Source organism: Acanthopagrus latus, chromosome 1, assembly GCF_904848185.1.
Source record: "Acanthopagrus latus isolate v.2019 chromosome 1, fAcaLat1.1, whole genome shotgun sequence".
NCBI classification, from domain to species: domain Eukaryota; kingdom Metazoa; phylum Chordata; class Actinopteri; order Spariformes; family Sparidae; genus Acanthopagrus; species Acanthopagrus latus.
The window spans coordinates 23,115,381-23,131,335 of NC_051039.1; the positions used below are offsets into that span (position 1 = coordinate 23,115,381).

A 15,955-nucleotide genomic window follows, 5' to 3' on the forward strand; every position below is an offset into this window, starting at 1 on the left:
TTGTCAAATGTAATACAGGCTTTCTTTGGAGCTGCCTGGATATATTGCTCTGGTCATGTTTAGGTTGTTGAATTCAATAATTCAAACACACAGTATATGAAAGGGGACTTCTTCTACATGAAAGTTGCTTATATCACCTTCTGGGGCTCCAGATAGCTACACAGATACTAATATACTGCCCAAAGTGATGTCACTTGAGTCACTGATGATTGGGGCTGAGGACTAGAAATTTGAAAATGTAAAAAGTCTTGTGGTTTCTCCTAAATTACATGGTGTGGGGTCTCAGAGGCTACATTAGCTTATTTATGCATAACACACCAAATAATCTGAATGGTTGGTGGTTGAGTTGTATTCTGGGTAATGTAGGCACCATGTTTAGCCATGAATGGAAGAATGCGTGGTATGGAAAGTATGATATCTGGTTACGCTGCATCAGCATCAACTGTTCACCAGGAGTTCAATAGCAAAGCTTTCCTATAGCACTGATTACTCTTAAAGCTCCACAACTGGTCACAGATATTCAACAAAGAGCCTGCCTTTAGGAGCTCTGGGGTCTCCATGAGGCCATTTCTGATAAACCAGCTGTTCCAGCACTGAAAGAAATGGGCTTATGTGGCAAATTCACCTGTGAGTGTCAACACTGTCTGTGTGAAAGTGCATTTTTCTGAATCTTAGCTTTGCTAGATTTAGCTGAAGTCCTCTAAAATCATATGCCTTTTGAAGCCATTGATTTTGCTTTGCTGGGGTCACAATGAATGTCCATCCCCATACCAATATTGGTTATTGAATAAAATCAAATCTGTTTTCTCTATGACCTAAAACATTTTTCAATTTAAAACATCACACATTATATCAAGCCACTTTCTCCACTCACTTTTGATGATTAATTGTTTTCAGTACAGTCATATAACAGCATGACAGACTGAAATAAAACTAGGCAATACAATGCAAAAGGTAATATAAACGTCAAGATTTATTTTAGAAATCAATTTATCAGATTTTTAGAACAAAAAAGCAGCAAAAAAAAAAAAAAAAAAAAAAAGTAGATAAGAGTCAATAAAGTCCAGTGGTGCCCTCCAGTGGAGGTTTATGTAACCTGCATGGCCCAGTGACACACACAAGATATTCACAATATCTGTTCTCTTATTTTACATAACTCTTTGTAAAATAAAGTACCGGTCATTGGTATCTATTTCTAGGAGCCCTCAGGAACATTCAGGATACAGAAACAACAGGACAGCTGGCATGTATCTTCAATATGAGTCATGGTGTCAATGTAGGTCACCAACACCATGACTAAGTCCTTAAATCTAGCACAGTCATCCTCAGGTCGGCAGGTGAGTGGCCATGCATCGGGTCCTATTTGGAGCTGGTTCCTGGCTTGGCAGCTCCTGGTTTGCCTTTATCGTCTGTCCCTTTGACCAAACTCAGTGGCTTGTGGAGTTTTGAACTTGCCCTCTGGGTCACCTCCTGCTCAATCTTGTTCCTGATGGCAACCTCTAGACCCTTTTAGGGAGCAGCAGAGGAGGTCATGTTTAAGCTGAGTCACCAGTCAACCTTCACTGATGTTTTCGTTGTTAAATTCTTAAAACTGAAGAAAAGCTGAGAGAAACTGAATTTGTTCTCACCTTCTTCAGCTTCTGTTGCTGAACAACTTGAGCTTTCTTCGGTGCAATGATCCTCCCTTTAGAATGGAAATGAAATATATCAATATCACTGTCAAATTTCCAAATGCTACTACCAACTGTGTGTCAAATTATTAATAAACACACACACTGAAAGTGATAAGCCTGGGATGTCATAGATACTTTACATTGCACAAAGGTACGCTGAATGGTGAGCTGCTGGTGGTACCAGACAACAGTCTCTACTTTGGTACTGTTCCTTTAGCCTTTTAGGTCACAGCTCCAAGGTTTACCTGACTACACCAGAGCATCATCACTGAACAATCTGCAGTCTGCAAAGTAACTATGGTTATCAAATAAATGTAGGAGAGGAATCGTAAATGAGCAGAAAATAGAAATACTATAAAAGGATTTTGAGTACAACAACATTTTACTGAAGTGTTGGACCTTGAAGACTGTAGTTACATTCATCACTTGTTTTTCTACATTTTGACACTGAAAATCTGTATCAATTCCGAATCACCATCAGCATCGGTCCTAGAAAAAGAAAAAAAGACATATTGGTTCCTTGGCTCACATTGGTCCCTGAGTTCAGTAGTTTGATAGTATAACCGAGTAACTGAACTCATTGGGTGTCTGTGTTACTGCCACATGCCTTCAAATGTTTCGTTTAGTTAGTTAATACTCTGGAGGACGGAGCACACCTGTTGTCCTGATCATTTTCCCTGTAAATATTCACACAGGAGTCACGCTTACAGCGTGTTGGGCTGTTTCCATGCAGGTCACATGTTCATGTTGTTCGACTAAAAATAACTTCCAGACCTTCTTCAGCAGCTCAGTGAACGACAGGTCAGGTTTTTCATTCTTACCTCCTTTCTTCGGTCCTTTCTGTTTGTTCTGTTGGGGTTTTTTGGAGCCTCCTGGCCGCTGAGCTTTAAACTTCTGCGAGCCTTGAGCCATTTTTGCTAACCGGAAGTACACAGAGCTTTTTTTTTTCTTCTTCTTCGCTTCAAATTGTCGTGTTCATCCTCCCTTCCTTCCTTTCAACATCGCCGCCTACAGGAAGTCTCAGACACAAGCTAACACAATACAGACAAAAGCAACTCTCATTTCACTGTGGTTTTATTATTTTTTTTTACTGTATTGATGTGAAAGAGAAATCTCGTAATTCATGACTGCACTTTACAGCATTATATTCATATACGTATATATAAAAAAAAAAATCCAGTTTTGAACTATTTCCACATGTTACAAAATAAACCCAGATCAAGTGATTATCAATAACAACAATAACATACTTTCACTTAAAGAGGCCATCTGAACAACACTCCTTCCATGGTGACTGCAGGCCATACTAATCATTGATAATGATACACAAGCACCTGCTTTGATTGGTCAAATCAATGTGGAAAATACGTTGTAAGCAGCGCTGAATTTTGGCACCTGATTATTCGGCGTGTGTTGGGCAGCCTTGAGGCGAGGTTGGTGGAAAACATTTTTAAACACAATACTACATTGCTGCTGCTTCAGAAGCATGGTGTAAAAAAACAAAACAAAACAGTGTGACGCAGAAACAATTCATCTGCAGCCCAACATAAAACACTTGCCTGAATCGAGGCTACTTTGGCAAACAAAAAGCACCGCCACAAATGATTTGTCACTATGGGTTCAAGCTACAAACATCATTGAGGTGTGGAGAATTTTAGTCCAGATTTATATTCCTGCAAACTGTCAATCTGCTCTGCTGCACCGTAGCACGTTGAGTGCTTGTGTTCATGCAATCTAGTGTTCGGGTCCGTGTAAGCAGACGGAGAGGTAGTGTGTATGGTTGAGGAGGCCTCCCCAGTGTGGTGTACTAATGGCCTAGTCACTAGGAATCACAATGCCATGAAATAAAAACAACAAACCACAGCCAAACAGCTATAACCATGATGTACGGACAAACAAAAATCTCGTACCTCTTAAAGATTTAGAAAGAAATAATACGTGGCGGGTCTGACGGCCACGAAATTGCTACATATGTCTGGAACACTGTCTAAATTTGCCCCCAAACACGTGTCTTGAACTGTACAAAACAAAAAGAAAGAAAATTCAAATACACAAGTGTCTTTTAAGCTCGTGTGTGACCTACCAGCATCTTTGTGAGTTGAGGTTTGATGGGTGAAGGAAGGACAAGAGAAGAGGAGGAAGATGTGAGTGAAGAAAGAAGTGAGCTTATATTACAGCAAAATATGGACACTATGGATACTGCAATTATCATTGTTATGGATATTAAGCTTTTGTTTTTAAATTATGTTTTCTCCAGACCACTGAGTGGTCCTGAGTATAATTGTTTATTTATTAACGAAATTAACTGAATGATAAAGTCCATAAGGGGATTGTGCGAGGTCAGAAGGGGTGTTAAGACGGTAGAGTAGTATATCGTGTGGCCACACCTTCGTCTCATCAAGCTGACGGAGACATTCAGACACAAAAAGTCCTGGTTTTCCTGGTTTCTGATAATCATTAGCTTTTTTTTTTTAGATTTTCTCCTGTTAGCTTGACAAGGTGACGGTCTGGCAGCACGATATAAACCAGGGTGAAGGATGGACCAAGCTGCTGTCTCTCTGGTTATGATCAGTGAGCTGTATTGGTGCTGCACCTGTAAGGCAGTGAGCAGTGTGGGCCCCGAGACATTCAGTACAGCGAGAGGGTGTGTCCCATTCAGCTTGACACTATCTGGGACTTTTCTATGGTGCCGCTTAAAACAACAAACACATTGTTGGATCACTGGCCAGGTGACAGAACTGCAGAAACTCAGCAACACACCTTTCACACACACAAAAAAAACAACAACCTGAGAGTGGCTTTGGATATTCAACATGACTTCAATCTGCATGTAAGCAATCAATTACAGTGTACTGATCATGTGTAAATACTAAGTCAGTGTCAGGTTTTAAAAGTCAGAATGTGAAGATACACCAGAACTGACGTAGGCCAAAGATTTCGTGTTGCACAAATATAGTATAGTTTATAGTATTGTTAGCATGCTAACCAGCTATGCTAGCTGCAGTTAACTGAACTTACTAACTAATGTTAGCTAAAGTTAGCAGCTGGTCTGATATGCTGCCCCCTATTTGTTTGGAATATGAATTCAACAGATGGCCAATTCTTACAAATTGCACCTTCAATTATTATTTTCATTATCGATTCACTTTCAGTCTTTTTGGGGATATTTGATCAGAAAACAGCAAAGAATGTTCACTGTTTCCCAGAGCTCAAGGTGACCCCTTCCAATTTGGTCTGATCAACAGTCCAAACCCCAAAGATATTTACATATGAAACGGAGAATAGAAAATATTGACATTTTTGAAACTGCGAGCAATAAATGTTTGCCATCTTTGCTTAGAAATGTTGTAAACCGTTAATATGTTATCAAAGTAGTTACTGATTGCTTCTTTTAAATTTAACTGACTAATTGTTTCACAACTAGATGAATCAGATAGTCTCCAAAATGAAGTTGTTTTTTTTCCCCATCCTGTATCCTCAGCTTCTGAAAACTGAATGCAAAAATGTCTGCTCTACAATCCTGTTCTGGTTCCAGAGGAGACACACTCCAGTGACTGAGTGTCTGAAGTCTGTCCTGACCACAGCTCCAAACAAAAGCAAGTTGATCTGCGTTGAGTTTTACATTCTGATAGTTTGTGTTGCAGAGCTTTCTGCAGACAGATACTGTAGTGTGGAAATGACCCTGCAATCTTAAAGAAAAAGTTGACCCCAAAATAAAGACAGAAAGTCAGCTACTGCTCACATCCATTTTTTTGTGTGAATGCCTCAGACTTCGGATTAACGGGAAAATCAAGTGAAATAAAATAAACTGCTTTGTTTCCCTAAACACTCAAACGGCCACTTCATATCAACACTGCGGATCATTAAACCTGCAGCAGTTTATACTTTTGGCTCCCCTGACGGCAGCGCAAATAGCTGTAAACACAACACTGACTTATTACCACCTTACAAAAGTTGTTCCACAGTTGATTGTCTACACATCTAGGGGGCACAGAGCTAAAGAATCGTTAACTTGGAGTCATGTTTGGGTCAACATAACAGATTTTAGTCCAACATTTACTCTCTATCTGCTCTCTTTTGGTCTCCTCCAGCTCCTGAGGGAAATATCTGGCTCTTTAGCGACTAAATGCTCCACAAGCTCGTCGCGAATTGTGTCTGTGTGCAGTCTGACGCTCAGCAGGTAGTGCACAGTGGGAGTACCATAGCTTTTTCACTGAAAAAAGCTGAGTTTTATGCCTACAAAAAGAGAACGATGAGAGTAGTGAAAGTACATCAAAACAGTAAAGTTACAAAAAGGCTCTGTAAGGCTGAAACTGAAGAGCTGAGTGATAAATGTGATGCTTTGAGCAGCAACTTTCACATTACGTGTAGTCTGTTTTCCTTATTGATATAAAAATATTGATTTTTGCATATTCAGCTTCTCTTGTATTGTTCTTATTCTGCTCTAGTTCAACACACCCTTCAGTGGCAAACTTTACGAAATATGATATTAATTTATAAGATAATGTAAAGGATAATTACTGTTATTCAAAATGTATTCAAAACTTGTTTGGCGTAAGAGTGACTGAACAAGAAGAAGCTACTTGCGTATTTCGTGGTTGCACAAACATAGTTAAGTCTCCACTGACATGCAAGTGAGCAGATGACCAAACCTTCATTTTGGGGTGAACTATGCCTTTAATTGTGATGCCTGTATTACAGAAACACAACGTCATGACCGACCTCTGAGCTCACAGCAAAAGCTGCGATGGCAAAGTGACACAATTTCCCTTTTTTCTTCTTCTTCTTTTTTTTTTTTTTTAAAGATTTTTCATTCTTACAGAGCGTCCAGTGCAGTAAGGTGAATATTTGTATGGTGCTGGAATAAGTATGGTTACATATATATAAGTACATTATGAGAATACACATGTGGTATGATACAGTACAACTGGGAATAGCAAGATGCAAACTAGGAATGAGGTATAAATACAGCCGTATATTTTCATAGGCTTCAGCTGACTAACGAGGACCGATCAAGAGATTCCACTTGTTCAAAATTTGGCCGCACAGGGTAAAAAGTGAGAGTGAAATGCAATTTATTATAACACTAAAAATTTTGCGTTGTGAAAATCCATGAGATATAAATTTGGATTATTCCTCTACAAAAGGTTTCTACACAGAATCAAAGAAATTAAATGTTAATATAACATTTTCGATGTCAACATTAATTTTTAATAACCACACATTTGGTTAAAATAGCAGTACCTTTTACTAGCAGGGGTTAGTTTTCTACATATGTACACACTACCAGCAAGGATATGGTTATTTACAAGTGGGTAGCAGCATTATAGAAATGGCTGATAGAAACCACTACTTGAAATTAAAAAGAAAATCAGTTATGCCACTTAGAATTTGTGGAGGGTTTTTTTTTTGGTTTGCCCTGAATGATTACCTCAGTGACGACTCATAGAAATTGTTTCGCCAAATAGAATTTATGGGATTGAGTCCAGCTGAGCCCTATTCCTTGTCTGAAGCCATTTAGAGAGAGAAAGAGGCGGCAAGAGAGAATGAAAGACGGAATGGAAAACTTGGGGAAAAGGCGGAATCGGAAGACCACAGAAAAACGATGAGGGACGTAAAAAGAGGAGGGAGACTGCACACGTGTGTCTGCTTGACTCCCACCAGTGACTTTTTGTGTGAGGGTGAGTGAAAGACTGAAGAACAGGCCTTCTTCTGTGTGCACCACTGACATGTAACAGTGACTGTGCGTGGATCAAAAGTAAATTCAACCACAACTATGTGTTCTGTAATGAGATGAGTGTCTTTGAGTGTGTGACGTTAAGGTGCAGTGGCGCACACGGACCAGCAGACGTGGCTGAGTGAGCTCTAGAGGGCAGTGAGGCGGCCGGTGAGGGCCGCCTGGAGCTCGGAGGGGAGGAAGACCCCCAGCTCTGTGATGATGCCTCCCGTGATAAGCTGGTGAGGGGTTACGTCGAACGCTGGGTTCCACACCTCGATACCTGCGGGAGACAGCGAGCGACATGGTTAAGAGAGTAAGGCTGGAGATACAGCATGTCAGTTTTATCACAGCCATGAAAAGATGAAGTACCCTGTTTATTTAACCCTTTAATGAGTTACTTAATGCTATCACCATTTTCAGCTACTTTTAGAAACATGACTGCTTTTCAATTACATTTAGACAACTATTTCAACACATTACTTTAAGCTAACGAGGCTGTTTGTACATTACTATCAGCTCACTACTTGAATTGTTTACCCATTATGTTTAGCTATTCAACTGTTAATACAAGCTAACTACTTCAAATGTTTATTCATTACTTTTAGCTAAATAACTTTACTGTTTATCCGTGACATTCTGCTGTTTGATACTTTTAGCTGACAACTTAAACTGTCAATTGGTCAAGTTTAGCAGACTGTGTAAACTATTTGCCTTTTTTTTAAGCTAAATGACTCTGTTTATCCATCACTTTTAAACGATCTGAATTGTTTATACGTTACATCAAGCTTACTACTGGTACTGTTTACCCATAACATTCAGCTTCATAAACTCTCTTTTACTTTGAGCTATCCATTTTGGCCATCTATCCATCACTTTTAGAAACATATAATAACTGTTTCTCATTTACTTTTCGCCAGCTATTTCAAACCATTACCTTAAGCTAACTAGGCTAGTTGAACTGTTTATCCAGCACTTATTATTAACTGTAACAGGAGTAGCTTTCTCTTTTCAGATTTGTTGAAATACTTCTAAAATCCTCAAGGATTAAAGCCTTCTAGTATTTCTCTAGAAAATAGAAATCATTATAGTTATTAATTATCGTAATTATTATTAAATAACTGTTCGGTGGCAGACAATGTTTGAGTCATATTAAGAGCCCCGTTAATCTTGCGGCCCTGAAGGGATCCTGATCCCCTGGATGGTAACAACTTCTGTCTGTCACACTGTACTATCTGACTTAATTACATTTAGCCTAAATAGTTAAAACAGTTCACTAGTTTTATTTAAAAGGCTGGTTTTTAATTAACTCTCTTCAACAGCTGGACACTGCAGTTTTCGTCAAATTTCCCAAACAGGAGAATTAATAGTGTATTTGACTGGGACCATTTTCTGCCACAGTCGCCACATTTGGAGCTCAAGTGAGTACTTACAGCAGCAGGACGGTGTATATGGGACTGACTCTGAATAAACTACAGGGCCTTTGTTTATGGTAATGAAGGAACATCGTGCGTCTCACTGATGTGATTCTAGTGGTCTTTTAAAAACAGCGGGGCATCACGGCACAGAGGAACAGGCTCCATCAGGCTTTGGCTACACAGGTATTGTTTGTACCGACGGAAATATTGGCAGCCTTAGAACCGTATCCTAAAATGCCATTTACAGGAAGGGCCAGAGAAGCGTGTGAGAGGAAATTTAAAGCGAGTGATGTACAAGAACAGATCCTCCTCTCCAGGGGCCACTGAGCTCATTAAATGAGTGTGCTTTAATTACTGTGATGTCACTGAGCACCTCTCTGCTCAGGGAACGTAATTAGAGACCAAATGACTCAATTCAACACTAACAAACTCACCTAAAACACAATGTCTGCTGTTATGGACTCAAGACTTATACTTTCTGAACACACTGTGCAATCTGCAATCCTAAAGACTTTGGGGGGACATACTCACACCTCACAGCATTCCAATACTAACAACTATGACCTAGGGGTATAAGGTGCTAACCATGAGAATGCAGCAACAGACACAAGAGAGAAAATCTGACAATACATTTAAAAAAAAAAAAAATAAAAACAATTGAGAAAGCTGTGAGGACAAGTTCACAAGCAGATACCAGTGAGCACTTTGTTGAATTGGAGTCTGACACCTTACTGGCTACAGAAAAGCCTCTGTTCAGGTTACCTGATTTCACAAAGTGCTGTTCTGTTCCTCACACAGCATTTGGAGCCCTTACACCTTTTTCTCATTCTGGCACTTACACCGCATGTGACGTCAGTTAAAGTCTGTGAGGGTTCAGTGCTCAGGGCAGATGCTGGAAATGGGCCACACTCATCCTTCTCTCCGAGGCTGATATGTTAGCATCACTCTCAGTCCTCTACAGAACTCACGTTCGTACCCAATTTTTGTCCTTTTAAAAATCACATTTGTGCCACCCAGCCCTGCACAAAGACCACTAACATCCCGCACTCCTCACCTGGGGCAGCAATGGGGACGCCATTTATACTGGTGAGTTCCTCAGGGGGGCGCACTTCAATGATGATGTCCCTGCCGCTCTCCAGGCTCAGGTCGCACGACGTGCTGGGTGCAGCCACATAGAAGGGAATCCCATGGTGCTTTGCGGCGATGGCCAGCTGATACGTGCCCACCTTGTTGGCTGTATCACCGTTGGCAACCACCCTGTCCGCACCCACCACCACAGCTGAGGGGCAGAACGTGATGGAAGGAGTACGTGAGTAATGTGAAAAGACTGAGATGAAGATGGCGAAGAGGCATGACGGCGCACACGCAAAAACACACCTGTGATGTCCATTTCTCTCATGGTGAGGGCGGCCATGCTGTCTGTAATAAGTGTAGCAGGGATTCCCTCTGCTACGGCCTCATACGCTGTCAGTCTGGATCCCTGGTTGTACGGCCTCGTCTCCGTGCAGTACACGCGCTTCAGCCTGCCCAGTGCGTGGAGGCTTCGCACCACACCTACACACAAACACAGAGTTATTATCACAGCTGTAGTCCAATAAATATTTCAACAATCACCCTCTTTTCTCATTCACAACAGTTCAGACTCACCGAGTGCGGTCCCGTATCCAGCTGTGGCCAGCGAGCCGGTGTTGCAGTGTGTGAGAATGGTCACAGAGTCCCGCGGGACGCCAGACAGGATGTGCTGGGCGCCATAGTTACCAATCTTCCTGTTGTCATTGACGTCACGCTCCAGCATGTCTTCGATCCAGGCAATTACACTGTAGGAGGGGGGCCACAAGAGGTGGGAATTGAGAAGAGGCTCCGTCTGCCACCGAGGACCTAACGCGTCCATCACATTTGCAGTTAGAACTTCTCTGTATATATATTTCTCTCAATCACAGTTTCCCTCCCTCGATTGCTGCTGTATCACATTTCTTCTCATGTCCTCGTCTCTCCTACACTCACAGCATCAATCAAATTCCTGCTCCGTGGACTAATTCATAAATTGTCGCCAGTGATCTCAGTCATCTGTTTGGAAACAGACCCACAGTTCATGTTGTTAAAGAACCAGAAATCATCCATGTGTCCCCGCTACGCGTTTCGCGCCAGTCTTCAGCAACAGCTATGCTAAGTTACATGTAAAGCAATGCATGCTCGGTTATAATGCCCGGTGTGTACTTATGTTTCAGATTTCAACATAATTAACATCCACTATGCTGCACTGCTATTTTTAGCCTCACAGATTCATCACCCAGCGCCACACGTCCCTGCCTGTGATAACAGAGGTAGTTTCAATAACCCAAAACAAGGGAGGCATTGATTCAACTTCAACTCAACTCAGATATCTGCTGATATCGATCCCCGCTCTCTTTTTTTTTTCCTTTTGTACAAATTTCAAGTCTGTATACCTCTGAGTCATTGCTATGTGAGATAACATGAGGGCAGCGTCTGGAGTCAGGCTGTGACTGAATGACTGTAACCGATGTCAAAAGTGGTCACACTTACTGGTCCGCTTAATAAGTTCAGCGTGCGAAGTTCGAGCCAGAATTGATCCACCATAATGGATCAGTGCATCTCTACTCCAAATGTGTCCTAACATGGCAGCCACCATCCAAACTGTATCCCATTCCTCCATCGACCCCGTCATCTCTCGAACCCTTCGTGTCTTCTGCTGCTTTTCCCGTTTGCCCGAGTTAACAGTGTGAAGTGAAAACTTCTCTGTGTCTTTATCACACTGACAATTAATCTACAATGGCATGATCATTATATAGGCTTCTTATTTTTAACACGATGTGTGATCTGATAACTTTTCACGAAGAAAAAAAAACAAAAAAAAAAACACACACAGCTGCAGCTGAGTGTGTGTTAACAGCAGCAGCTACCTCAACACAAGTCTCAGTTCACAGTTTTTCCCGATGTGACGGATAGAGTAACTGATATCTACACCGTCGGCACAAAGAGTGTCTGCTGGCTTTAAAAAGGTGTCATGTGGAGTTTTTTTTAAAAAACAAAACAAATCCCACGGTTTGTATCCTCGAGGCCATATGAATGTTTTTCAAATGCAGATGCATTTCCCTCCTCATAAAACACTTACAAACCAGTTTTTATTTAAAGTTTGAAGCCAGTATTGTTTACAACCATGTTTACCTGCTATTGTTCTTCTCCTTTCTAGCCTTTGCTGGTGTGGGACGGATCACACAGAGACTCGTCGATACAGGAAAGGTTGCTCCAAGTTACGTCGCATTCGGAAATCGACACTTCTCCACTGGCGGGACGGAGGTGAGCGCAACTACGAGCAAGGTTTCATGTTGTGTCGAGCCTTCTTAGTGTTTTAGAAATAGCGATTTTGATGAGCTTGACCCGAAAATGAAAATACAGTAAATCTTAAAAGTGCCTCTTTCATCGCAATTATGCTTTTACACGAAGGTTTGACTCAGGTAGCCTAGGCTGCATTTTAGCGAGAGTTTCACTTTAAAGAATGCCATAGAACGGCTGTCTTGCTGGCGACGCGTTTCAAGTGAGGTGACTCGGTGGGATCTTTTGGCGCCCAACTGCCACCAGTGGATCAGGGGAACAGAGGGACACCACTGAGAGGAGTGTGCATCTTGTCTTCATGTGCAAGAGTAAACAGAACAGGAACCCACACATATAAACACTGCTCCACAGCGTTACTGGTGATCAAATACACCACAGAGTACAGTAAACTAAATTACTGACTGGAACTCAATTAGATGGCTGCGCACACAGGCAAGAACAGCAAAAGGCAAGAAAAATGCAATGATTTTGTGCAGGATTGATCAGTATGATAAGCAAAAAATGTCAAAAAAGGGAATGGCGGAAGGACAGAGCCCACATGAAACCAGTTGGGGGACCCATGGAACAAATTTGCAGTAGGCTTGAGATGAGCCGCTGTTTATGATAATTAGTAAAACACAAAAGATATCTAGTGCCAGTAAGATGCTTCCACATTTATTTCAATCTGTGATCAACTCTCCTGTTCACAAAGGCCCTGAAGAGATCTCCTCCAAAGGGGATTTATGTAAGGGTTGGAGACAAAATGCTTTGTTGAGAGGAGAAAAAATGCATTTTAGAGGTGAGCCAAAGCTTAATATGAGGCTTCAGCAGTGAGTGCTTGACAAATCATGACCACTTTCATGGTCACTGGCATTTTGGTGCAAAATGTTTCCTTGCTCAGCTGTTTTCTGAGCTCCATAAATAGAGAATACTGTTGAAAAAAAACACGCAGAAACCTTTAAAGTTACATATTTGATTTGACCAGATCAAACTGAAGAATCCTCCAGCTCAGGTTGATCTTGAAATTTTTTTTTGTGCATCAAGACCGTATTGATCTTGTCCCACATCACTTACATTGACATAACTCCAGGGAGTGATCTGTGAGTGTATATAAAGCCTTCAATCAGTGTTTCGGTGACAAACCTTACATGTGTGCACTTGCCCAGTTGGCATTCTTTTCTAACCAGCTCACCTTTCTCTGAGCTGCTCCGAGTTCTTCTCCATGCTCTCGTTCTCAGCAAACTCCATCAGCTCGCGGGCGGCTCGGCCCATGTTGACGGCGGTGGGCCGGGCTGAGGTCAGGTGACACAGAGACTCCCTGATGAAGGTCACAGGGTCATCGCCCCCGGCGCCTGCCCGCAACTCCACGGCCAGGCTGAGGCAGCCGACGATGGCGATGGCAGGGGCGCCTCGCACCTGGAGGAGAAGGGATCAGCATCAGATCAGCATCACAGCACGTCATGGTCCTCCTCTTTGGCTTCAGTGCCAACTCCCAGCATCTCTCCCAGCTCTAATGAGGGATATTGAACTCTTTCCACCACAGAGTTGTAAGTGGGTGATCACTGAGCCAAAAGTTGTCACGACAGCTTTGACCAAAATTATATCGTCTGTCTTTCTCTGCCATTAGACTCCATCATCATGACATCACCCTCTCTGCTTATGGTACATTCCTTCACTCTGACACACACACACACAGGATCAAACGTGCAGCTGCTGCATGTGTGTATCCAGGCAGACAAAAGAGTGAAATATCTGCTCAGCCCCAATAAGTGAACATCTTAACATGTTCCCAGCTGAACTTGAACAACACTGAGACCATCTGAGCGCCTCTCTGTTGGAGAGCTTCAGGTATGGAGGGAGAAACGAGCTGGAGGTGTCAGTGAGTGCAGCGCAAGACCAAGACATGAACAAAAAACCCTGGCAAAGGTCATTAATAATTCATCAATAATCTCTCCCAAAGAAAGGGGAGGAGGGGGGCATATTTCATGGGTGGGTGGCTGTGTGCAGACACCTAGTTTGTTGCGCTTGCATATAATAATGTGGAAACTACATTTATGAATGATGGGGGGTTTTTTGGAGGGGGGGTGGGTAATAATGGGGGCAGAGTGGGTAGCTGGTGGGTGCTGCTGCAGGTGCACCCAAAACAAAAATAGAGGCCGACGGCGGCGAGCATATGACAACACATGCGAGCGGCGGTGGGAGCACAAAAGAGCCGACACACAAAAAGAAACGCACACGGCGGCGGGCATGCAGGGTCGGCTGGGAGGCGGGAGAGAAAGCCCCCCCGGTAGAAAGGGGTGGAGGAAGAGAAAGGAGCTCCGTACCTTCATGGACTTGATGGCCTCGTAAGCGTCCTGAACCGAGCGGATCTCATCGTACACGGTCTGGTGTGGCAGCAGCAGCTGGTTGAGGATCTGCAGAGACCCGGCCCGGTAGCGGATCGCTTCCAGCGTCATGACCGTACAACGAGGCGGGATAGCGGGAGAAATAACACGGATGGACCGGTTGCGGGCGGGTGCGCGCACACGCACACACACTCACACACACACACACACACTCTCTCTCTCTCTCGCTCACACACACTTCCCCACCACCACACACATACATACACACTCCCTCCCTCCCTCACTCTCTCTCTCTCTCTCTCTGTCTCTCTGAGCGGATACACGTTGAAGTGACCGCGGCCTGGCTGTCGGCAGTCCCGGGATCCGTCGCAAAGAAGAAGAAGGAAAGTGTCGCGAGGAGGTGGAGGTGTGGAGGTGCGAGTGGGACGGAGTGAAGAGAGGAGAAGGTCTGCTGTGGTGAGTGGAGGAGGATAAAGAGAGGAGAGGAGTGAGAGAAGGGCTGGAAACCTTCACACTCTGACAGACGAGCGGGGAGGCAGACACGGAACCACGTGTTCAGCCGAGCAGGAAGCCCTTCCTCGCCTCTGAGTCCACGCCCACCAAAGTCTCGCGGGTTGTCCAATTTCTCACCAAGAAGACTCCTCTGCGCTGCCTCCGTGCACCCCCATCCCCCCGCTCTGCTCTGCTCTGCTCGCCCCCTTTGTCAGGGGAAATTTCACATTCACATACGTTATTAGCATAACACCAAAGCACCGAGCTTCCCCCAACAACAGCCAGCTTTGTCTGAAAAAAAAAAAAGATCCGTCTATTTTTGTCTTACGTTTTCATTGTTGTAAGTCTTGTCTTTTGATGACACTGTCTTTACTACCACCCCTCCATACACACGCACACACACCTCACTGCACTACATTCACTGTGTGGATAAATAGCATTAAGCATCACAAAACCCAACCACTATCTGTCAAATGTATTTTTATTTCCCTCGTGCCCTTATTAAAGGAACATTATGTCGTTTTGGAGGACAAATTCAAACTCGGCATTTTAATATTTACAATATTAATGAGGTAATAACACGAACCGAATTTTTTCCCCAATATCTGAATACACAAGCTGTTCTCAGAGGAAAGGTGGCAGGGTCCGCCACATAAAAACAAAAACAAAGTAAAACAGAATGAAATGTTGTTGTCCTCTAACATCATTTGGTATATTTAGTCATGAAAACAAAGAGCGTTTGTTTATGGTTTGTGTAGGCATAACTAAAATCTGTCACTGACGATCTTTCCCTTCTGATTAAAACGTCGTCACCAAAACTACACAGTGCACATTCGAAACCCAAAAAGGCCATTACATGTATAACCTGCGCTTGCCATGAGATACAGAAAGAAGAATAACGAATAAGGATTTAACAGTGTAAGTGAATATTTCATGTTTTATATTGAATATGCATGAGCAGATATTCAAATCAAACAC

At 42.8% G+C, this 15,955-nt stretch overlaps 2 protein-coding genes across 2 annotated transcripts; both read right to left on the reverse strand.

Annotated features, from left to right (window-relative positions):
- Positions 1–954: 954 nt before the first annotated feature.
- Positions 955–2,651, reverse strand: c1h19orf53 (chromosome 1 C19orf53 homolog). Its single transcript, XM_037098142.1, has 3 exons — positions 2,495–2,651; positions 1,629–1,684; positions 955–1,506 (listed from the first exon to the last, which is right to left on the reverse strand). The coding sequence occupies exons 1-3, from the start codon at positions 2,583–2,585 to the stop codon at positions 1,360–1,362; spliced, it is 294 nt and encodes a 97-aa protein (XP_036954037.1). The 5' UTR covers positions 2,586–2,651; the 3' UTR covers positions 955–1,359.
- Positions 2,652–3,073: 422 nt separating this feature from the next.
- On the reverse strand, positions 3,074–15,102 carry mri1 (methylthioribose-1-phosphate isomerase 1). Its single transcript, XM_037097430.1, has 7 exons — positions 14,735–15,102; positions 14,465–14,696; positions 13,333–13,556; positions 10,455–10,624; positions 10,185–10,361; positions 9,862–10,086; positions 3,074–7,672 (listed from the first exon to the last, which is right to left on the reverse strand). The coding sequence occupies exons 2-7, from the start codon at positions 14,594–14,596 to the stop codon at positions 7,539–7,541; spliced, it is 1,062 nt and encodes a 353-aa protein (XP_036953325.1). The 5' UTR covers positions 14,597–14,696; positions 14,735–15,102; the 3' UTR covers positions 3,074–7,538.
- Positions 15,103–15,955: the final 853 nt, after the last annotated feature.

What these genes read in the sequence shown, in the direction of transcription:
- c1h19orf53 (XM_037098142.1), bottom strand. Translation starts at nt 2,585, where the DNA reads ATGGCTCAAGGCTCGCAGAAGTTTAAAGCTCAGCGGCCAGGAGGCTCC. An exon ending in GAAAGGACCGAAGAAAGGAG is followed by an intron (nt 1,685 to 2,494) that starts GTAAGAATGAAA and finishes TCCATTCTAAAG; the next exon opens with GGAGGATCATTGCACCGAAG. An exon ending in AGCAACAGAAGCTGAAGAAG is followed by an intron (nt 1,507 to 1,628) that starts GTGAGAACAAAT and finishes GCTCCCTAAAAG; the next exon opens with GGTCTAGAGGTTGCCATCAG.
- mri1 (XM_037097430.1), bottom strand. Translation starts at nt 14,596, where the DNA reads ATGACGCTGGAAGCGATCCGCTACCGGGCCGGGTCTCTGCAGATCCTC. An exon ending in AGGCCATCAAGTCCATGAAG is followed by an intron (nt 13,557 to 14,464) that starts GTACGGAGCTCC and finishes CTTCTCCTCCAG; the next exon opens with GTGCGAGGCGCCCCTGCCAT. An exon ending in TGGATACGGGACCGCACTCG is followed by an intron (nt 10,362 to 10,454) that starts GTGAGTCTGAAC and finishes GTTTGTGTGTAG; the next exon opens with GTGTGGTGCGAAGCCTCCAC.